Source organism: Haemaphysalis longicornis, unplaced genomic scaffold (genome assembly GCF_048455015.1).
Source record: "Haemaphysalis longicornis isolate Haplotype H1 unplaced genomic scaffold, Haemaphysalis longicornis Haplotype H1 scaffold_47, whole genome shotgun sequence".
Classification (NCBI taxonomy): Eukaryota; Metazoa; Arthropoda; class Arachnida; order Ixodida; family Ixodidae; genus Haemaphysalis; species Haemaphysalis longicornis.
Window position 1 is genome coordinate 269030 of NW_027526379.1, and position 24249 is coordinate 293278.

The 24249-nt window shown below is 45.8% G+C and overlaps 1 protein-coding gene across 1 annotated transcript in view; it reads right to left on the reverse strand.

Moving 5' to 3' along the window:
* Positions 1 to 24249, reverse strand: part of LOC144137702 (uncharacterized) — a 159927-nt gene that overhangs the window by 30774 nt on the left and 104904 nt on the right. Inside the window, exon 3 of the mRNA XM_077669644.1 lies at positions 12959 to 13069. Within this exon, the coding sequence (XP_077525770.1) occupies positions 12959 to 13069 (111 nt within the window). The remainder of the gene's footprint in view (positions 1 to 12958; positions 13070 to 24249) is intronic.

Genomic DNA, 24249 nt, shown 5'->3' on the forward strand with positions numbered 1-24249 from the left:
TGAAGGAAGGTAACAGCTGTGCAGGTTACAATACTGCGACACGAACTATTGATAAACAAAAAGTAAATACCCACTCGGTGGCTAGTGTGCGTAAGAGGTCAGCTGACTAGCAAAAACTCGAAAACGAAACGAGGAGTGAACCGACACCAATGCATACAACATTTGGCAGAACAGGTACAGAGTTCAACCCTGGAGACAAAGTCTAGGCATAAACACTAATTCAACGCGGGCGGTCAAGCGGAAAGCTACTAAAACGCTTTATTTAAACTTTACGAGGGAATCCCCAGCGTCGGAAATAAATATTTAACTTTTACCTCACTGGAGAGGTGCATAATCGAGCCGGCAGGGTTGATTTGTGGTCGTACAATGAAGGCATTGATAATCTGGTTTTTGATTTTTGGAGTCTGCAGCCCCCAGACGATGCAGATTTCGCGATGGAAGAAAGCCAAATGCACAGACAGAACTCCATGATCTATTAAGGTCTGGTTGTGCGAGCACCGGCACCCGCACATTGCGAAATGCTTCCGTGGCTGTCTCCTTGGACAATAAGCATGTGTGACGCCGGGGAGGAGAACAGCTTGCGGCTCTTTGGGCAACACAAGAGCACACAGAAAGGGCCCCAATGAACCGGACTTTATCAAGCATTACTAAGATATTCTAGAAAAAGGCGGTATCCCGACAGAACCATGGATATGGATTTCATGTATTTTAAACTGACATTGTCATATTAATATGAATGTTTGGTAGGAACTTCACACTTCGCTTGTGTGTGGTGTGTAGAAGGTGGTTGATGATGATGTGAAGACGGAAACAAAACTTTGGAGAACCTAGGGGCCTTGGACCACTGCCATCGTTTCTGTGTGTGTGCGTGTGTGTGTGCGCGTGCTTGTTCGTGTGCGTGTGTGTGTGCGTGTGTGTGCGCGTGTGCGTGTGCGTGCGCGTGCGTGTGTATGTGGGCTTGTGCGTGTTTGGGTGCGCGCGCGTGTGTGTGTTTGTGTGTGTGTGTGTCTGTCTGTGTGTGTGTGTGTGTGTGTGTATGCGTGTGTGTGTTGCCTTATCTGTATCACCGTTGCCCTCATACTTACGGTCAATCCTAAAAGTTCATTGCTTCTGCCGAATGATTATGCTTGAGTATATACAACAAACAGCAACATCTATCGAAATGGGCACGGACAGTTACGATGGCTGCCTGCCGTTATACATCGGCGCCAGTGTTTACTGCCACCGCATTCTTAAATTGATTTTCCAGGCCATCGCGTGTTGGCGATTCTGTCCGACAGACCGGTTGCTTTCGTGTTCCACCAATCTCCCGGAAGTATGCCCACACACATGAAACTATATGAGATCAAGTCACGCGAACAAGCTTGCTGCGACTCAGCTTGCAGTCGAATGCGGCATGTTGAAGCGTGCAATAGCATTGGATTACAGGCATTTGCCTATTTGTCAATATAAACAAATATCTACCAATAATGACGTTGGCAGAACGTTCATTCGCGCTATTTGTTGGTCAGTGTATCTGCTTCTGAGTATTGGTAACGTGGGTGGGTTGAGGTACAGGGCCTTGTTTGAAAAAGACAATATCGACTCTGGTTAGACCATAGCTTTTCACGGCAACTACGGCAAGCGGCTTCGAATATTGAGTTCCCGTTCGAGAATGTTTAACGGAGAACTTCGCGCCAGTGTGCCGGCAGCTTATAGGCTTATGTCTCGCTAGTTGATCTAAGAGATAAAAAAGATGTCGTGCAGCGTCGCAAAGATTCCTCTCATCCTGTCGGTCTTTGTTTTATCGTAAGAAACTCTCTTGTTCTAGTTGTTTTACATCGAATCTTTAGTGTTCTCACTGATGGCGTGTGTAAGCGGGAAACGCCGAAATGGAACGAAAAAACCGTTCCCATGGAATGAATACAACTTCTGTCCCTCGCGTTATGAAGGCGGCGGATGACCGACTGCTCCATTTCGACATTGTGAAGCGGTCCGTAAAACTTCGACGACAACCAAAGAATTCGTCACGACAAAGCATCGCGTTCAACTATCGTCATCGTTTGATGGAAGGTTGCGTTATATTTGCCTGAGGGTTGCGTGAGGGTTGTGTGAGTGCATCAACCTGCGGCAAATACGGCCTCAAGTTGCTGGTACTGGCCAGCATGCTGGTGACTCTTTGGCACATACTCCCGCCCCTTGGCCAGCACATCGTAGGTGAGCACGATACGAGCCCGTGCCTTGAACAGAAGCACTTGTGGGCAAAGGGGCCATCCAACAGGTAGTGGAGCGGGATCTAAGTATCTGTTCACTAACACTACTCCCGCTACCTCGCCCTTCTCTAGCTTGCTCGGCGTTTTCTAGCAGAGAATGATGAACCTAAATAAAACTTGTGAAAATATAGGTGAAGACTGTTTCACAATAATACTTAACTAGCTGTAAGTCGTGTTTGCGTGATGGGCGCAACGCATGCAAGGCCTCATACAAAACTACCGAGAAGACTGCGCGTACATACTACGTACGTCAAAGAATGAAACCCAAATCGCTAGGAAAAAAATTTAAAACATTTTACTGCAGTGTATAAAAACTGTTGTTTTGTTATGGGTTTTATTCAATGGCAGTTTGCCCTTTGTATTACTTTTTGTGATGCCTTTTACTGAGCCAGCATGGCTTTAAAAGTCGAGCAAATGGCACCAGCCATTCTACATCGAATGAGTATCAGGGTAACAATTATCATCCACTACAATTTTATTGCCATACTAATATTAAAGATGTGACAGGCACTGAGCTCTTTACCGCTCCCAATATATTGAGCAGGCAGCACGCTAAAAACATTTATGCTATGAACGTAGTGCCTGAGGTCAAAATGAAGCAATGCAAATAATAACAAATAACTAAAAAATGAAACGAGGAACCAATATGGGGATGTTTGTGTTGATGTTATATAATCATAGAGCCCGAACACATATGACATTTTGTAATTCAGTCTGACATTTCTGTTATTTTTACCTCCTTATTAAGGGCGAACGAACGAGACATTGGATTTGAAAAACAACAAAATTCCATGCTTTCCTTCTCATTAATCAAGGCTACGTGCATCAAAAATGGTACTTATAGCCCGCAACGACCAGCAGGTGAGGCCACAAGGTTTTCAGCTCCTTAACCAGCGCACGTGGCAGAAGGACGCTAGTAATGACAGAAAGCGGGTAGCAGAAGCTATCGAGGAGCTAGGGCCAGTCACCAAGCCTGAGAAGGCCTTTCGCGCAGAGTGAAAGAACATTCGTACTTTTCTGATGAGCGCAGACGCCAAAAAGAATCCCTGATCTTTGGGCACCCTGTTTAGTCCATGAAAATGTACGCGTGGAAAATTCTTGTCCTTCTTCTCAGCTTTACTAGCATAGTTTGCTCTAAACTGAGAGGCACTTAAACGCTTGAATAGATATTTACATCCTAATTTACATCTTCACATCTTGCTATATTGTTGTGTAAATATGCGTGAATTGTCTGATCTTTTCTTTTACCTGTACATGATTATGTGACGCCGAACAAATGCGTTCAAGGTCGTTAAACAAGTATTTATTTTTTTTATTTTTTAGTATTTTGTATTTTTGTCATGTTTATGGGCCTTCTCAAAGGTTCTGTCATGCTGTATCCCTCGTTATGATCGCATTGTGCCTTCAACAGTCGTCATTGAGCTCCCAATTTGGCTCCCTGGCCCCGTCAAGATGTAGCAACAGCTTTGTTGCCAGGGAGATCGTCGACATTGCATTATGTCGAGAGAAAAATTAAATATGAATTTGAATTTGAAAGAAATCGGAAATTTAAATATGATTCGGAAACAGCAGTTTTCTGGGGTTGCATACACAGTGCCACACCTCCAAGGAAGTGGTGCATTTTACGAATAGCATTGGCAAACAATTTGATGTTTAAAATGTAATTAGACCCCTTCTAAGCATGTGCATAGCTTTTCTGCCCTCGCATTGATGTCAGAAAAACAAACATGTGTCATGTGGAGACAAGAAGCAAACGTACCTGCTACATGGTTTCAAAAAACGTCTCAACAGCGCAAAGTACGTGGATGGGGAAAACACAAATGAACTGACGAGCGCTATTTGTATATTCTATTCGTGTTTTCTCTGTCCTAGTCCTTTGCGCTCTCTTCTATTTTTTTTAAGCTATGGATAAACTTGAGCAACGAAGAATTTTATTGGGCTATGCGGGGACGCCTCTTTCTCTAATGCTGGCAATTTTTCTCGAAGAAGAAGAAAAGTGAAGAGTATGTTTTGGAGAAAGTAATGCCGACAGCCTGAAATCCTTCCCCCTTCACCTTGAACATGCGCTTAAAATTGATATGGTTGATAGATTGAAGGGCTTAACGCGCCGACGCAACGCAGGTGATGAAGGCCGCCGTAGTGGCGGGCTCTAAGATAAGTTTGGCCACCTGGGATGTTTAACGCGCCGCGAAATCTCGCACGCAAGGGCCTTTTTGCTTTTTGCCTCCATCGGAAACACGGCCGCCGTAGCCGGGAGTCGAACACGCGTAGTCGTGCTCAGAAGCACAACGCCTTAGTTCCTGAGACACCTCGGGAGGTGGCACCTAAAATTACTGGGTGAATATGTTCATGTATACTTCAACCTGCATAAATCTTTCTCTTTGCCCCAGAAAATCGCTCCTAGCGCGCTTACACGCTTAGAAGCTTGTCCCATGCCGTAACTGGCATTGCACAGCAGCGGGAGGCAATAGAAAAACATTGGTTGACACTGATATCTGCTCGCATGATTTTACAGGGAATCCGTAAAAACATCTACAAAAACTTTGGTGCGCATAACTGCTAAATGCACAGCGCACATTCAAGTGCATTTTGACGAGGCTTCCGCCGGATGAGCGCGAGCAACAAGTCATAACTTCCTTCAATTTGCTATTACGCATACTTGTCATGTACTTACATTTCCGAATCTTGGAAGGACTGCAGCTTTATCCTGGTAGACAAACATGCAGCTGCATCTTCCGCGGTGACTTTTTTAACGGCTTCACGCTCGAAGGGTGTAAGCCGAAAGTTTACCCACCGCGTCCCCATCGGTGCGCTGGCACTTCACGTGCGCATCTTCTATCAAATGTGGGGCTGTTTATGGTGCGTGGTTCTCCAAGCTGTCGTAGGAGCTGTCCGTTGCGTACATACGCACCGCAGACATCCCTTGGTACCCGATAGTAACAGAAGAGTAGCCGATTAATCCACTAGAAGAGTAATCCACTATATTCGCTAGACAGATTATTGCACAACCACGGTAGAGTACTTATCAATCGACAAAATGATCCCTGTAATTCTTCTACATTGCGACGAAGAGATCCGTGAGCCCCTCAAAGCGCGCTTCACGGCTATTTCGAACGATACACCACGCTGCAGGAGCAGGCATGTTGGACCCAATTTCTTCAGGCTACAAAGCGTAGCCCCGAAGTCTAACTCTGAACCCTCGGTCAAACAAACACACCCAGCCCATTCGTTGTCGCGCCGCAGCCGGTGAAGCCCTACCCAACTATGGCGTCGACTTCGTCAGTGCGTTAGCGCTGCAGCCACAAAGTTCATTTCCCTCGATCGTGGCTACCAGTAACAAGACCTCAGCAGCAAACAAACAATGCAGTTCCCAGGCACAGTGAACTAAAATATTGTAATAGTGGCGAAAGCAAGAAACTTGTCTATGGGAGGTGCTGAAGCCAGAAACTGGAAAGCTGCTGAGGGGCGATGCCGTAGAATACCTGGGGAGAATTAGTGTAGTGAGTATGGTAACCGCCTTCCACTCCTTGCTCTTGGGTTAGAGTCCTGGTATACCGATTCTTTTTTTTTATTAGAAGAGCATAAAATAAATTCGGTGCCTGTTGCATGCAAACACGGACTGTTTGAATGGCTATAATCACTTATGACATCTAACATCCATGGCGTATATCTAACGTCACTAGGGTCTTCCTTTCTGAAAAGCGGTTCCGTGGGCCTGAGCAGGGTTCGACGGGTGCATGCTTTCCCCAATCCCGCTCTTCCCTCACCGCTCAAAGGCCGCCTACTTGTAACAAGCTCGAAGTAGAGTGAACTAGAATATTTTAGTGAACTTTACTCGAACAGAATTTCGGGCTCTATTTGCTTCTCAGCGTGTGCTGGGAGAAAATGCCAAAAGCTCTCGTCTGCCAAACTATGAGTCCGAATTGCCTACATTTTGCTAGTATTCCGAACCTGCCTCTGTTTTTGCAGTTTCGGAGTAGAGATCAGATAACATCGGTTCGCGCGTGCTTTGTAGCACCAAACGTGGTTCAGCTCGCCCGCGTCTTGCGACTACTGAGCTCTTCCTGCACGGATCCCAGGCGCCTGCGATCCTGCTAGCAGAGCCCTCCGTCCTCCCCCCCCCCCACCCCCCATTTCTATTTTTTTACTTCAAGGAAGCCTCCTTACAAAACATAAAGGGATCCGGCGTAGGCACAAAGGCTCATCCAGGGGTCAGCTTGTTCTCCAAGTTTTTGGTGTCCTCAGCTGTGCATGAAATATGCCATGCAGTGAGCCGCCAATCTTTATGACATCAGTGAATGCTTTGTTCTCTTGAAACCGGCGCATGAAGCCCAGGCGACGAAGACGTCTACTTTAACCACAATGATTCGTCATCCCACAACACGTTCGTGCAAGAGGCGGAAAGACATGTGCGGTCAAAGAACACCAAACAATGCCAAACAATCTATTGCGCACTAGGTTTGGAATTTAAGTTCGTAGAAAATCTTTAGAACTTGTTAAGATATTTCAGTACAGCAGCCAGTCACCACAATACCTACATGGATATTTATTGTCAGAGTTTTGGCAGAGTCCACAAAACGGCTGTGTCGGACGCGCTGAACAAGCAAATGACAACTCACCGCCCAATTCGTGTAATCCATCATGGCGACTGGGCTCCACCGTTTTCTACATTTATTCAATAGTGGCAGAGCTAACAAGCGCGAGGCGGCAAAGTATCTCAAACGTTCCCTCTACTCATAGCCGCAGGCATGTGGACATAGTGTGCAGGGCCCGGGGTCCACCGGAGCGTGAAAGGTTTGGTAGTTGCCTTAGCGGCACTTCACTTGTAGCAAAAATAGAACGGGTACTTTATTCTCAGTTCTGTTGAAACAGTGCAGTTACTGTTTCCATCACTCTCCGTGGCTAAGGCTTTGGGATGGTGAGCCCAAGGACGCGGGTTTGGTTTTCTGCCGCGCAAACGGCTGTTCTGATGAAGGCGAAAAACGAAAACGCTGAGGTGTTCGTGATTTGCGCGCACGTTAAAGATCACCAGGTGGTCAAAATGAATCTAAAGCACGCCACTACGGGGTGCTTCATCACCTGCGTAGCGTCGGCGTATTACACGCCATAATCAACCACGTTTTCCGTATTCCCACGAAGTTCCTTCTTATCATGTTTCCTGTACCTGTCATCGATTTATTGCATGCATTTCCCGGCGGGAAACTAGAAATTTTTGTGCCAGTAGGAGCCTCACTGTGCGTGCGTCATTTGGACTCTTCTCAGTGGTCTGTAGAACCAGAATGTGGCGATTTCTTTTCTACAGACATCGCCGAAACCAGCTTCACTGGAAGGTTTTATAACGATGGGGCCAGTAATTCTAAACCAGTGTCAATTTGGTAGCCGCAAATGAAACGTGATCGATGGTTTTATGGTGCAAGATGCGCAGCGCTTGTGACGCTACAGCCAAGAAATCTTTCTCCTTAACAAAAAAATCATGGTCATTCCGCCCTGCGCATGGCGATGACAAGCAGAGCTGCAAAGTTATTGTCACGTAGTAACATCAGTCACATTGGCTTTGTTGTCGCTATAATATATCTCGATCGGCACAGTCGCAACTGCATGCACCGTTTTCAAAAATGTGCAATCAATGCACGCACCCCGCTGAGTGGTAGGTCGGGCCCGAATCCAACGAGTGTGGCTTCGGGTGCCATCCATAGCACAAAATGCTTAAACCACTACCTTTCGTTTAAGACGCATCAAACTAACCCTTGGGCCGAGGCAGACCCGAGGCGAGGAAACATAAGCGCTAGTCGAAAGGGGTCTGAATGGGAATGCTTTATTGTGCAATTGAACGCTTGAAACACCTTATTACCCGCCACGGTCGCTCAGTGGCTAAGGCGTTGCGCTGCTGAGAACGAGGTCGCGGGTTCGGTTCCCGGCTGCGGCGGCCGCTCTTCTGATGAAGGTGAAAATCATAAACGCCCGTGTGTTCGAGATTTTGGCGCACGTTAAAGATCCCCAGGTGGTCGACATTAATCCGGAGCCCTCCACTACAGCAGGTCTCATCGCCTGCGTTGCGTGGGTGCGTTAGACTCTACAATCATTGAATGCAATACCTTATTCAGTACCACCTTCTCGAAGGGTGTCGTCCTCGTGCTGCTCGACACGAGTTGTTTCACGATCCGCTTCCAAAGCTTATGTATGAATTCGATCAGGCTTCCCCCTGGTAACGCCGCTATTTTCCTTAGCTACTGCTGGGTTAAAGCGCCCCCTTTGAAACGACTCGCGCTTCGAAGGCATACGGAGCCTCGGGAACCTCTACAAGCAAGCAAGCAAGCAAGCACGCACGCGAACAGACTGACCGACAGACAGACAGACAGACAGACAGACAGACAGACAGACAGACAGACAGACAGACAGACAGACAGACAGACAGACAGACCAGAGTCACAGCCACGAACGCATTGCCCTTTAAAGACTCAGATAAAGTTAGCGTTGCCCCAATGGGTCTTAAATTGATGCAATCCGAAAATGCATGACAACCCAGGGTGATACAGCTCCGCAGCAACACAGTATAAATGAGCAAAGTTTTACACGATTTTTATGTATGTGTAAAATATTGTTATATGCGGAGATTTCGACCCATGAAGTCCGTGTGGGAGGCGGATACTCTAACCACTACACTACTTCCCCTTCAGTAGTCAACAGCAGCGCCGGTGGTGTATTTACGAGATAAACACTTGAAACGCACTCGGCATTGCTTAAAGACGCTTATTGTTTTTAAGCTTCCACTGTGCGCAAACAACCGAAATGTAAGCAAGCGCTATGTTCACTGATGACGCCTGCCGTCAGTGAACATGGCGCTTGCTTCAATTTCGAGAAGGCGACGACCCATACAGTTTCTTACAATATACACTAGAGAGGAATGTGGCGCTAACGTCTAATGAAGCTAACATCAAGGCCGACGGTGTCGTCATGGGACACCACTATACCGTACGCTCGCCTTGCTTTCGTCGTTGTCTTGTATAGAAACGCTTTAGTGGCAGTAAATTAAACCGCAGAGCCACAAAAACACCAAAGGAGTGTTTTTATATGAAAAAAACACACGCTGTTTTAAAGCTAAGGAAAAAGGAAGTCAAGCGTATTCCTTTTAAAGACTCTGTCGGTATGGATGTGTATACGCATATCAATGCATAGGGACGGAATTTCTTCAGTCACTATCCGTCTTCCGTCATTACTATCCCCAAACACTTCATATACCAAATGCCATGCCAAGACCGAATCTGCAGCACTGTTCTTCTCATAACACCGCTCGCAGACACAGATTCCTAGGCGCACTTTATTTTCTAGTATGCTTACTAAGAAACTATAAACAGTTTTAGTTGACCGTACGCAGAGAGTTGCGCACGCATGTAGCGGCAGCGCAGCTCGGGCAGGAAAGTTCTCGCAAAGAACCAGTTTTAGTTGACCTTACACAGAAGTTGATGCATGGATAAACCAGTAGCGCGGAAATGCGCTCTTTGTGGGCCACGCAGCGCCACTAAACGCCAGATTGGTGAACAAAACATGCTGTTGTCGGCCAGCGCCCGGCGTAAACCTAGACAGAAGGAGCCGTAAACGAGTTTGTGGGAAGACGCCATTCCTTTGTTCCTTCCCTTCTGCGGGCGAAAGACCGGAAAGAGGACGGGAAGGGCCTCGCGCACGGCCCGCAAAGCCCGCAAAATCGTAACGCAAAAAACACGAACTTGCGGGCGCACGCAAAGCGCGCAGCTCCCGCTTGGGTAGTGCGGATGCGCTCTCGCGCCCCTGCAGGTTCCTTGCGTGCGCACAGATAGGTCACGGAGCATTCCGTTCGTTCGAGTGCTGGTGATTTTTGTTGGTAAAATTGGTCATTCTTTTTCACTTTGCTACACTTGGACGATCCTGGAAGCGCTAAGCAAACAAGATTCAGCAAAACAGAATACTAAGAAAAAAGAACCCGCCCCCCATAAAGCGGGACCAACCGCCATGCTGGAGTTTTGAAAGTAGGGGTATGGTTATCTACTCTCTGCTGATGCATATTCCTACTCTAGTTCAGGTGGCGATGCGTGCGGGTGTTAGAACAACCCGTACGTATTCAGCAGACGCGGCCTCACTAGGGAGCGCTGAATACTCCAAGCATGGTTCGCGCGACTGCACTTGTTTCGCTCTCGGTGTATCGATGCTCCACTGTGACCACTTTCTTAACTCAGGGAGCTGAAACTCGGTAGCTTTTTTTCTGCGTAGTAAGTCCGTCTTGGATTTGGTAGTATGTTGGATACAGTAATATTTTTAACTGGAAACTTTGTAAGAAGGCTTGCCACTGCAATGTATTGCAGCTCTGCTCTGAAGGTAACGTTATCCGCGAAATGGCGAAATACGACAGCGTTTGCGTTACCGTCAGCTTGAGCCACCGTAGTTATTTTTGCACTAAATGCAATGTTTAAACAATTGCATATACTTATCCCGATGTTTATTCACTGTTGCGAAATGTGATAACGCGTTCCTAAACGCAAGGCCCATCATAATTTTATGCTTGCGTAGGGTATAGGATGTATGTATAATTAACACGGACGTAAATTTTTAAGCATATCACGATCGTGTTTTAAGTGAGCATTTATCTGGGTCAAACGTAAAACGCGTTTTTAGGTATGTACACGACTACTTCATAGTTTAAATTGTAAACTGTTAACTTTGAAGGATCAGTTTGCGGTGTTCTGGCGATTTTGAACGACTCTATGACGCCCTTGGAATGGACGAATGAGGTTTCACTGTACGGTTCGGTCAAGTTTCTTGGTATGATGTTTATTTTACTCAAGAACATGTGTGTTTATTGTACGAGCCCCGTGTGTCAAAACCGCTCCTTCCTTGGTTGTCCAACCACACAAACCTGGTAAAACGAGGCATTGTCAAGTCATGTCTAAAAAAATATCGTTGAAGTCTCTTTCATAAAAATTGGTAAAAATCGAAAGTAAAATTTCACAGGAGAGTTTATTGTATATCCATATGAACTTCCACATCCCAATTTATATAACGTCGGAATGGCAGCGTTAGACGCATCAACGTTAGACACTGGATTGTACTCGGCGAAGCATTGCGTAAATACAACTGAAACCACAGCCCCTTGAAAACCGTGCGAACGCAAGGGAACCGAAACCGAAACCGAAAGCAGTAGGTGGCGGAGGGTGCCTCTAATCACCCGCGTCCCGCGTCCAGGAAGACGCTGGCATCGAGGCGCCAACTGTCAGCGCCGATTCCTGTCATGGTGAACTACTTCGCTTCACTTCTCCTAGACGGCATCTGAATGAAGAAAGTAGTCGGAAAGATATAAGGCGCGTTTGTAAACCTACTTGCGCTTGCATTCGTAGCGCAGTGGACAGACCACTGTGTACCTCCCCGTTGCGGCGAGAGAGTTCGTGGATCTAATACCGGCACAGCAGCGTCAACGGGACTTTTTCTGGAGACGTCATTTCTGTGACGGTTATGACGCCGCTGAGATCTTGGTGTACCCAGGCATAAAACACTTTCTTGTTAAAATTTGTTTTTAAAGTCATTTGTAGATACAGCAGAAAAAAGCTTCATGGTTCAAATTAACCGCCTGTTGTATGCTGGGTGCCCGCAACATTTGCTGACAGCAGTGGCTCATGAGTTATTGAAAGAGTTAAAACGTGGTTACCAGCACTGCCCGGAGACAAGGCGAAGGAAGGAAAAATTTGTGGTGCTTAACTATATGCTAGAGGATGGCGCATAACCTTAACTTTAAAGATTGGCATGCACGCAGGTGTTGAAGTAATTTTATCTGCCCCTAACAAGCTTTCAAAGTTGTGTCCGATGGTGAATGGTGGTGGCAGAGAAAAAGCTGGCTGCTCAAAGAAACAGAGGGAACAATTTGTTCATTGTGATGGAGCCGTTATTTATTATCTCCCCTTGTGTCGTCGAAAAACCTACAACGGCCAAACGGGAGCATAAAAACCTCGTGGAATAGACGGTTGTTTCGGGCCACCTAGCTGCGCACTACAAAGATTGTGCCTGACTTCCTCTGTTCTGGGAGTGCTCAGTGATTGCTGCATAAAAGGACAGGCATACGCGAGAGGTTATCGAGGCATTCGGGATTGACCGTCTTGATTAAAACTGCGTCAGCATGCCATCTGTTGCGTTCTCATTAAAAGAAAACAGCATCTGGAGCAACGAGCCTAGAAGGCAGGGTGCGAGATAAGTGTTTACGTCAGATTTGTTGGGACTTGTTGGATGTGTCTTGGTTTGAACGTTTTTGTAGCGGTATTAAAAAAATCAGTTGCAGTTCAGTGCTTGTCGTGTCCTCCCTTTCTTGTGTGTCGTCGTCTTTTTGCGCTGTTAACCACTTCATGATGTCCGGCCAACTGGCCCACCAAGCCACGCTTGTTATTAGAAAACAGGAGCCAGGAGTACGGAAATTGCATGAGGGAAGGCTGAATAAAACATACAAAAATCGGCGTATATACATTGCGTATCTTCTAAGTATCCTTCATTGCAAGCCTTCTCTCCTTCCGGGTTACTTTGTATCACTTGAGTTTCCCGCATATTTGCACCCACACTGCAATTTTCAGTTTTACCGCAAACCACGCAAGAAAACAAAACGCATCTGCAAAAAAACAAAAATATATACCCCAACTGAAATACAAGCATGACCTGACGGGCCTAAAACGTCCATAGATGCAAAATCCACTGACCTCCAACAATCTCGCACACAAGGTAGAGGTCGTCTCCTTCCGCGAAAGGGCCGACGGAGTCTCGGACAACTCTTCCGTTGGCATCCTTGATGACGAACTCGGTTGGGGGAACTGCAAACATGGCGGAAAAGGTATGAGAAGCAAAGGACATACATTCTTCCCGCTGTAGAATAAGACGAACTTGCATTTTATCTGCATTAATTATGTGGTTAAACTTGTCGACTATCGGGCATTTCATCAACAATGCCAAATATAAAAAGCTTTGTCAATGAGGTTATTCATGGGGCGTTCAAAACTGGCGATACTATTCTTCTGCGTGTTATATTTATTCCATGAATTTATTTTTAATAAAACTCAAGAAAAGATTCCGGCAAGAACAAACATGAGTAATGGTCATAATAGCATTTTGATTGGTTCTTTGCGTTTGCGAATTTCCAATCCTCCTGCATAAATCTTCTACACGGCTTATAACCGACGTGCGTTGACTGTTTTTCCTAGTTGACTGCATAGAAAATACTAGCGCTGCCAACGTCAGAACCATACAACGATATAAGGCACCGATGTCACGGAGATGTTGAGAAATTACCGCTGGGAAAATCGGAAATCCATTCATCCAAAAGTGCATCCGTATATTCATTCATTCATTCATTCATTCATTCATTCATTCATTCATTCATTCATCTGAAATATCTCATTTATCCTATCCGTATGTATGTATGTATGTATGTATGTATGTATGTATGTATGTATGTATGTATGTATGTATGTATGTATGTATGTATGTATGTATGTATGTAGGTGTGTTTGCATGCGTGTGTGACGCGTGTATGTAACTATAGAAGCCGGTCTATTTACGCGCACTGAGTCTAGAAGCGCAGCGTTATACTCTTCTCAACAAAAGGTTTCGAATTTTCTTTCTTAAATGCATGAGAGGTATGATATATTGCAGATTCACAGTTTTTTTGATGTCCCTGAACACCGGAAAGATTTACTTAGTGCACTGCACGTGTACTGTGAAGAAATATTAACAACCGTAGTTCAATTTAGAACATACCCGTGTACAGGGTGTCCCAGCTATCATGCACCAAGATTTAAAAAAAAACCAACGGCGTTACTCGAAGAAAACCTTGTGCGCAATGTTTGCAGTACTGTGGAGAAGCGGACAGTAATGTTTTCGTTAAGGATATGTAAATAATTAATTGTAATTAATTATCGAACTCGAGAATTACAGTCCTAATCACTGAAGTGTCAATGAGGCACTTGTAGGTACCCACGAGGGGAATCTATCTGCGGTATTTTCAGCGTCGAACTAATTGTGTACTTATTTATTCTGACTGATAAAGAAAACCCGCGAAATATGAAAAATACCACGTGACGGCGCCTCCGCGCGCATTGTAAAGCACCGTCCCCAAACAAGCTGATTCAAAGCAACTGCTTCGCCTGTTACCCGCCCCAAGAGACAGCGCATCACCTTGATAAAGGCATACATGGAAGGAGCAGCAACAGCAAGATTCGCGGGGTGCCTGTGCAGATAAGGCACAAACTCGGTCGCGATTTCTTCTTTCTGTCTTTTGTTTATTTCATTATGGCTAATTCAGAGGCAGTCTGTTTGAGGGCATTGCTTTACGAGGCGCGCAAAAGCGCGTGAAGGCGCCGTCACGTGGTATTTTTCATATTTCGCGGGTTTTCTTTATCAGTCAGAATAAATGAGTACGCAATTAGTTTGTGGCTGAAAATACCGCAGTTCGATTTCCCTCGTGGGTACCTACAAGTGCCTCATTGACACTTTAGTGATTAGGGCAGTACTTCTCGAGTTAGATAATTAATTACAATTATATATTTAAGTCTAATTAACGAAAAAAATGCTGCCCGCTTCTCCACAGTACTGCAAACATTATGCACTAGGTTTTCTTCGAGTTACACCATTTCTCTTTTTTTTAAATCTTGGTGCATGATAGCTGGTATAAGATGGTGAAGGGTTTTCGTGCTATTAACTCCCACATTCCGTTTCTCAAGTACCAAAGAAAGTACGTTCCCGACAGGTTGAAGACAGAAGCGAATTGTGACTGGAGCAATGGTGGTTGTGAACGAAACCTTAAGGCTTTTGAGCGGTCGAGCATAATTTCATCGTTAGCGCAAGATCAATCTCTTTTTCTTATTATTGCCTCAATCTTATATTCTATAAATTCAGGAAGCTGAGCACGGAACCAGAGCGTGACGTGACTCTCCGTACAGAATTTTGGGTACTTTTGAACAATTTTGTGTATGGAAGATACACAGGCAGTATAAGCGGCAGACGCAGTCCATAAAAGAACAAAAACAATTTCCTCCAGGTTCAGTTTCAGTTTCAACTTCCAACCCCAATAGGAACCGCGGAATGCAATTTCAGGGTATTTGCATAGATAGCAGACGCAATGACGTTGCGGTATAAGGAAGGCACGCAATGTCGGCCGAAAGAATATTACAAATGGCTGTATTATGCATTCGAGTCAGCGCAAGACACAGGAATCCACTTACGTCTTGACGAGGCCCTCGTTATGCATTTATTTGCCACAGATTGAACAATATGCGGATAGATACCGAACAACAAAAAGCTACAGAATTAACCACAATATATATGTCTCCGGGAAGAATTGTATCGATCACTTTTTTGGTGCTTATTGCGTTCGTCCGCTGGAAGATTTACAGAAGCTGTGCTACATTTCAGTTTTGAGCTGCATGCATTCCACACATAAACAATCTCGAAAGAGTCATTGAAAAAAGTAATATGGAACGAATACCATCTCAAGAAGCGGTGCCTCTCAATAATATAAACCTAGAATGGCAAGGGCTCTGCTCCTTAAAAACCCTCCGAAAGGAAGAAAGGATAACGAAAATATGCCAGACGTAAGATGCACAGAGGGAATTTTCAGCATTGTGTCTTTTCTAGCGCAGAGTAACCGGTCTGTTTTTATTTGGCACTCAGACCCAGCGTGATTAAAACAAGAAAATTTAAACAATGTGTCACTTTTCTCTTACATAATTATTATTCCCCATAGGTCGGAAAAGCAGAAAGAACTCACTCAAACTCAACCATTTTTTTCACTTCAAGCTGCACAAAAGGTCTTCGGTACTAGAACTCACTCGTACTTCCTTATCACAAACTCCTTCGTAATCGTACTCACTTGTACTAAAACTGATTAGTCCTCACGTGTTCTCGTATTCAATATGTATTCATTCGTACACAGTCTGTACTAACTTGCACTCAAACTCAATCTGTACTCACTCGTACTCAGTCCTACTCATCTGGAATCACTCGTACTCAATCGGTACTTAAATTTTCTCGTATTCAAAAGTGTTTCTGTTCATTTGTTCTCGTAATCAACCACTCGCATTCAGGCAGGACGCGACTGAGCAGCCATAGCCAGAGAACGCTTCCCGCCCGTGCCAGTTCCTTCTCGGGGTTCCCTTTCCCGGTCGAACTGAAACAGACGAATGCTTTCCTGATTAACGATACATAAGACAAAGAAAGAGGGGCTTCAGCGTTCGTTGTACACGCAAGCAGCCTCTAGAGTCCCCCCCCCCCCCTTTTCGAACAATTTGAATGAAGAAAGGCACGGGAGAGCGGCAGCAATGAAGCCGCCTCAAAATCCTTTTCGTTTTCTCGCTGAGTTGCTAGATGCCCTTGCAACGTGAAGGGCTATATCGCAGGGAGCGTGCTTTGCCGTGGGCCCAATGTGTACAACGGCACACGCTTCTGCGCAGTTCCTGTCCAGGCTGAATTCTTCGGAGGTGATACCTGGCTCTTCGACACGAGGCACAATCGGATCACACACGCAATGCCCTGCTGAAGCGCCACCTTCGCTGAGCACGCCAGTTGTGGCGCCTGCGGTCATACTCTCCTACCCATCGACAATGCCATCATTGCCACCGGAGTACTTAATCGCCTGGTTTGACATCACCGGCTCCAGTGGGCACGGGAGAGCGGCAGCAATGCACCCGCCTCAAAATCCTTTTTGTTTTCTCGTTCAGGTTAGTAGATACTCCTACTGCCATTGCAAAAAGTCGAACAATGCTTCCCTGCTGCTCTTCCCGTGCCCTAGCGTTATTTGTTAGAATGACTTACAAATGCTTGTAACTTGTGAAAACGTTGTTGCTTTGCGGCGATGCCGAGCTTAATCCTGGCCCTGATGATGTTACTAACAATCTATCTGGTGAGCTATTGAACGTCGTCAAAGCAATTACTGCTCATGTAACTCGCGCCATGACGAACAAGACCAATAATAGCAAAGTTCTCCTCGTTCAAAGTAAAGGACACCATTCTTTTCGCAGAAAGGGAAACTAAAATCGACGGGATTTACTATTAGTAGGAATTCTGTAAGGCAACTAGAAATACAAAGAAAAAGCTTCTCGACTTTGGTAAAGCCAGTTGGCAACAATACTTCTTAGGTTATAACAAGTTACTAATCGGTAATAAATGTTTCGTTCGTTGTAATCAAACTGACAGTGTCTGTGAAATCAACCCGAGAAAATAATCTGTGTCGCCGATCAATACCCATGCTAATCAACCCAACTCCAGCACAAGTACGTCATAGGAATCTCGAAGTGGCCATCACACTCTAGTAGAATGTAAGGTTTCTTCACTTCTTACTAACATACGCATCGTGATAAGCCAACGGGATGAACTGTCTTCAGTAATCGACGACTATTATGCTAAAATTGTGCTCACGGAAACGTCGTTGTCCAGCAAGATTCCTGATAGTGAAGTGTTCCACACTTGCGGGGAATATACGTTTTACAGGTCTGACCGTAATATCATAAGTGTAGGAGGTGTTCTGATTGGTGTTTCTGTTGATTTGCACTCGCACCTTGTTCCCATAAGGTTCTGATTAGAATTTGTTTGCACTTGCGTACGTTTCGGTCATAATGACGTTATTTTGTGTGCCTGTTACTGTCCACCGAACTCGTCATCTGATATTTGTAATACGTCGTATGATACTTTAAACGATATGGTTGTTCCCTACCCTGCTGCCCCTATTTTTTTATTAGAGGATTTTACTTTTCTGATATCTCTTGGACCGGTAGTGGTAACCATGCTACCTCTCGCACACGTAAAAGAAATTTGTTTTTAATCTCTGTAATGACTTTCACTTCCCCCAAGTAATGGAGGAACCTACACGTGTCACACTTACTTCTTTGAGTTTGCTTGACCTGATACTTACCACAACCCCTGATAACATTTCTTCTCTTCATTATCTTCCTGGGTTCTGCTAAAACCATAAGAGATTATAAATGCGCAGACTTGGCCGCTATCAATGCGGAAATGAAAAGTTTTACCGAACCCTATCTGCGTAGCTTTTCATTGCGCACTGTAGAAGAAAACTGGAGATTATTTCAGAATTTTGTTGAATCCCTCGTTGAATCCCTGCGCACAATTCAATCATCTTTCTGCTCTCCGTGGTTCACCTCCTCTCTAAAGGGGGCACATGGGTCTTTGGGATCAAAAAAGTGCCAAGAAATGCACTTTTCATCAGCATCATTTTTGAAATGTACAGGTCCTTTTCTCCCTTTTTGCGAAGGTTTTCCTCCGAAAAGTCGGTACTTGAGCAGTAACAGCTACTTATAAAAGCCCTACAAGGCCGATCCTTTGAGATTCCGACGGCAAAATAACTATTATTCTATAATTCCTCACTGCTGTGCAACGGGCGGTATCGCAGCGAATTTGGTCTCGATTGAAAGAGCGGACTTCGGTCTACAATTTCCCGCCACTGCGGCTGCTGCCCGCTCAGTCGTAGAGTAGGAAACACGCGCCAAACAAAAAGCAAAAATGCGCGTTTCTATTTGCCGGCGAGCGCACGTGACTAGACAGCGCGATGCGATTGGCCAAAGGCGGCGTTTGTCGTCTGCTCCATGCCGTTGTCGGCGCAGTCAGGCGCCATATTGCTCGGGCTCTGACTTCGTCATTTGCGATGTGCACGGCCGGAAGAAAATCCCGCACTCAGAACCAGTACGGCAAAAAGAGAGAGACATTTAACCTCAAGAATCTCAGAGGCCGTTCCGCACCAGCGAGGAGCGATAAAGGAGATAGCGACCGGTCTTCCGTGACTGGCGACGACGCGCTTGACAACGTAGGCCTAGCGCCTCTGCCGACCGCTCATGATAACGCCTCCAGCAGCGGCCGTATCCGTCTCGATACCGCGATGCTGCACCCGTCACAAGTGGCAGAGGTGCGTCGCAACGCGGAAAACAAGCTGCACGAGCTTTCTTTAACTGGAGCTACACAACGGAAGTGCACCCTTTGGTCGATCCTGACAACGCCGCAGCCACGCCGCTGGACGACACAAGGTTCGTGATCGCCAGTTTGACCCAGCTGAACGAACTGATGCGCGCAGTGAAACGCAAGTTGTGCTCCGGTGATGTGGAAATCGGCAAGGAGGACAGGTAGTACGGCCTTGCCGTAAAGCTAGTGCTCAAGTGCGCGAACTGAGAGGACGTGTCGGCGGCGTGGAGCTCGCCGCGCGTTGACGGCGAGAGCAAGGCGAAGCCGTTTGCCATCAATGTTTTGGGCACGCGCTCTATGCAGTTGACTGGACAGCAGCAAACGGCATTCACCGACGTGTTTTCGACGATGAACATTTCTTCGCGCGGCCTGCGCAATAAAGCGTGGCAGAGCTACGTGAAGACTAAACTGACGCCCGCAGCTGTTCGCGCATCGCAGAAGGTGACTGCAGATTGCGCACGATCAGTTCGGACAGTACGCAGAGCTCGACCTTGCGAACCCGGGCAACATCGCCGTGTCGTACGACGGCTCCTGGATGACGAGGGGACACTCGTCGCACATCGGAGTCGTCCCAGTGATCGAGTTATTTACAGGGCTCGTGCTCGATTGTGTCATGCTCTCCAATTTTTGCGCCGGCTGCGAACGGGCGCCCAAAGAGAGTGACCCTGCCTACGAAGAGTGGAAGGCGAAGCACCTCTGCCAGAGAAAGACAACCAAAAAGCTAGGGAAATGGAAGTGGAGGCTGTCCTCATTCTGTTTCAGGGGTCGTGGGAGCTTCATAAGCTCAGGTACACCACAGTGGTTTCGGATGTTGACTGCCGCACCCACCTTGCTTTGAGGGAAGCAGATGTATATGGCTTCATTAAGATCCTCAAATAAGAGTGCGTCAACCACGTGCAGAAGAGAATGGGCACTCAACTGCGCAATCTCCCAAAGCAGCGGTCAGCAGGCTCTGAGAGCCTCAGTGGTAGGGGACGGCTGACTGGTGACCTGATCAACAAGCTGACCTCCTACTATGGCTCGGCTATCAAGTCCCACCAAGGGGACGTGCCAGCCATTCACAAGGGTGTGATGGCCACGTACTACCACGTGACATCCAATGATGCCCTGTCAAACCACGGCCTCTGCCCCACTGGTCCTGACTCGTGGTGCCGCCAGAACACTGCCAAGGCCAAGGGGGAGCCAGCCCCCAAGCAGCGCTACAACCTGCCCTTGCTTCCTGTGGGTGAACGGCTGGCAGACCACAAGCTTCTTGAGTGGTGCCAGCGCAGCAAGACGCAAAGTAGCAACGAGAGTCTTCACTCAGTAATATGGTCGCTGGCTCCCAAGGAGCGCCACGCATCGCTTCACAGTGTGTAAACTGCGGTCGCGGAGGCTGTGATGCGGTTCAATGCCAGAAGCCAGTTGGCATCATCAAAGATCCTGCCGGAGCTGAACATGACCGTTGGCGCACTAAGCAGCACGCGCATGGCCGAAAAGGACCATTGGCGAACCAAGGACTCTTCCCGCAGGCGGACATCGGCCGAGAATGTGCAGCGGACACTCAAAAAGAGGCACCTGGGTGGTTCCAGCAGTCAAAATGACTAATCTGCGGGACCTACTAGTTGTTTTGTGCAAAAAAAGTATTCCACATTTTACTGTTTGCATTAAACATAGCACCGCTGTGTTTTTTGCCACTTTCTCAAAATGCATATTTTTGACCTTTTGGGAACTTCTCGAGAAGCATACCTCAGCACGTAGTGCAGCTAGAATGATAATGTTTCTTTCAGCAGGAAACTGAATGCTTAAACAATGCGATATGGGGAGGAGATTTTGCATTGTGTTTTTCAGTAATTGCTTAAATAGCGTTATTTATACTTAGCAGCAGTACTTCGATCCTAAAAGTAAGCATTGATGGAAACGTGTATGTGAATTAAAACAAAATCCTGCTTCCCGTATTACCTTCTACACAACTTCTATTATCTATTCATGTCTTGCTTGTAATTTTTTATTGATTAGTTTTTTTCTTTGTTCTTAAGAACAATAACAAAATTTCTACTTATCACGCAAACCAAATGTGTTACTTCAAAGCTATTTGGATATTTGAAATCAGCTAAACAAACTGATCAAGCCCATAAAGTTGCGTAAGAATTGGTTGGAAAACAAAAAAAAAAGTTTCTAAGACCAGTGTGCCCACTTGACCGGCTGCGCCACAAGAAGAAACAGTTGTACCGTAGCGCAGTATTATCTGATAGCAGCGAAAGGTGGTCAGCCTATCGAAACGTAAACCTTGAATATAAGCATGCGCTTCTTACAGCAAAACGTCACTTTTTTTTTATTAAAACGTTGCCCTCTTTGCTACATACTAACCCTCGTAAATTTTGGTCAACAGTGAATGGTTCTAAAAAGGACACGATCTAGTTGTGCGATCATGACGGTTGTGTGATACCACCGGATGAGTGCCTTCCAAAATGCCTTTGTTCTTTCTTTTTGTAATAGTGTTTCTACTGTGTTACCCAAAGTTGATAATGTGCATTTCCCGCCTATGTACCCAATTGTTGATTGGGGGGAATTAGTATATTAATTCAGAACCTAAAGGTATCCTGCCCCGGTGCTGATAGTGTCACTGGCAGTTCTTGACGCTAACCGAAATATACTCGTCACTAATATTGTCAAAGCTGTTTTCGCAATATTTGAAGTTTTCTGTGCTGCCGAGCTACTGGAAGGCGGGAAGGGTGGTGCCAGTTCCGAAGCAATGTTATGCGTCCAACCCTTTTAACTAGAGGCCCATTACACTCGCGAGTATCCCCTGCAAACTGCTTGAGCACGTAATCCATTCCAATTTGATAATTTTCATCGAGGACAACAAATTTTGTGATAACCACCAGCATGGTTTCAGAAAGTATTTTTCATGTGAAACGCAACTTTTTCACTAATTTATTTTCCATAACAGACCGGGGTGCCATTGTCGATTGCATTTTTCTAGATTTTCAAAAAGTGTTCAATTCAGTTTCTCATCAACTTCTTTTGTTCAAACATGGCACTCTTAACATAAAGACGCAGCTTACTCATTTGGATAGAGTGTTTTTTTGTCTAATCGAACACAATATGTAAGTGATAACAATTGTAACTCCCCGTTGCAACACGTAACATCTGTGTTAGGTTTTGTGTTAGGTCCCTTACTGATCCTAATTTATAATAATGACCTTTATAAGAACATTTCTTCTACAATTAGTATTTTTGCTGATGATTGCGTGATTTATCGTCAAATAACTAACCCGGCAGATTCCGTCTCTCTCCAATTCGACATTAATTGGCTGTTGCAACTTAACGTTAACAAATGTTAAATAATGAGAGTTTCTTCTGGCGTCAAGCAGTATAACCCGTCTGACATATTTCCGTACGAACTTAACAATGTACTTTACCCTCTGTCTCTTCTTATAAATAACTTGGCGTCCACATTAGCACTAATCTGCAGGGGCATGAACATATTATTATGTTACTATGGTAATCGCATGCTTGCCTTCTTACGCCCTAATTTTGCTCTTGCTCCAGTGTCTTTAAAGCTCTTACATTAAACCACTTGTTAGATCAAAATTAGAGTATGCATCATCGGTTTGGGACCTTCATATGGTGGTGTTCTCTTCATCCTTAGAAGCCATTCAGAACCGGTCTGCTCGATTCACTGTCACAAACTTCTCACGAACTGCTAGCATCACGGCAATTAAATCTTCTCTTAAACACAGTGACCTTGCTGATAGAAGGAGAATTGCGCGCTTGTGCCTTTTTCCTAATATTTACTTTACTCACCCCATTCTAAAACAGGCTCAAATTTCTGCTCCATCATACAACTCCGCAAGTAACGGTCACAGCTTCAAGGTATGGGTTCCTAACTGTCGCGCTAACCCTTACTTTTACTCGTTCATTCCTAACACCTGCGACGACTGGAACCACCTCCCCGCCTCTTTCACCAGCATCCCGGATCCTACACCGTTCAAAACGGCTGTAACTAATATTGTATGTAATGTTAGCCACTTCTCTCTGTAACGACTTCGGGCTTTGATACTATTTTATTAAAAATAAAAAAAGTGAAGCGAGGTCACCCATGCGATCCCGTGTTTGCAGTAGTGCAACCCATGACGAGCGGTTTCCGAGAGCGGCAACACCGCGGGGGAGGCAATGGGGAGAGTCGCAGTTTTCCCTCTTAAGCCCTCATTTTAACTCTCAATAAGCGGCGTAACAAAACGCATGAGGCTCGTGCACGCACTGCGTGACCCTAGTGCGTGACCAAATAAAAGGTGTACTCCCGAGTACAGCACTAAGGAGCGCTACTCGCGAATGAATGTTCTTATGAGTATATTAATCGCTAGCACTGTACTCACGAATACATGCACTCAAGGTAGTACTAATGAGCACTGTACTCTCGAGTACATGTATTCAGTATTGTAGTCACTCATCATGGTACTCACTGTTGAGTCTGCGTCTGTACTCACTCATCAATGCACTCACTTGTGAGTTTGAGTGCAAACGAGTAAAAATGATTATACTCACGAGTGAGTACGCGGTCCCACTTTATTCACGCGACAATAACGTGGATTTCTTGGAGGGTTTTTTGGACCTCGATGCGTACAGGACAATGGCGTGTTACTCGAGGTTCACATGGCTGGCGCCTAGTTGACGTGGCGCACAATTGGCCACGCATTGTAAGTGTCCCAATAAGTACGACTGGGTTTCTGGTGGTGTCCACATGTGTCACCCGTAGGTTGCCGACTCCTAGCGCGTACCCACGCAGTACCTCTGAGACGAAACGCCAATCGCTTTATTCACAAACTGTGTGCAGCTGAGTCCAAATGAGAAGGTTCCAAATGCCCAGCAAGGAGACAAAACTGCCCTTTGAACGTCCATTTTTACGGTGGCTTTTCATCTGGCCTATTTAAGATGTCGCGTTGAATTACACCCATTGATTCGTTACATCCCTCGCGAGATATGTAACATCGACCATGACACACGCATCTTGCGAAATGGGCCGTAATGACCCACCAGAGATGTCCTT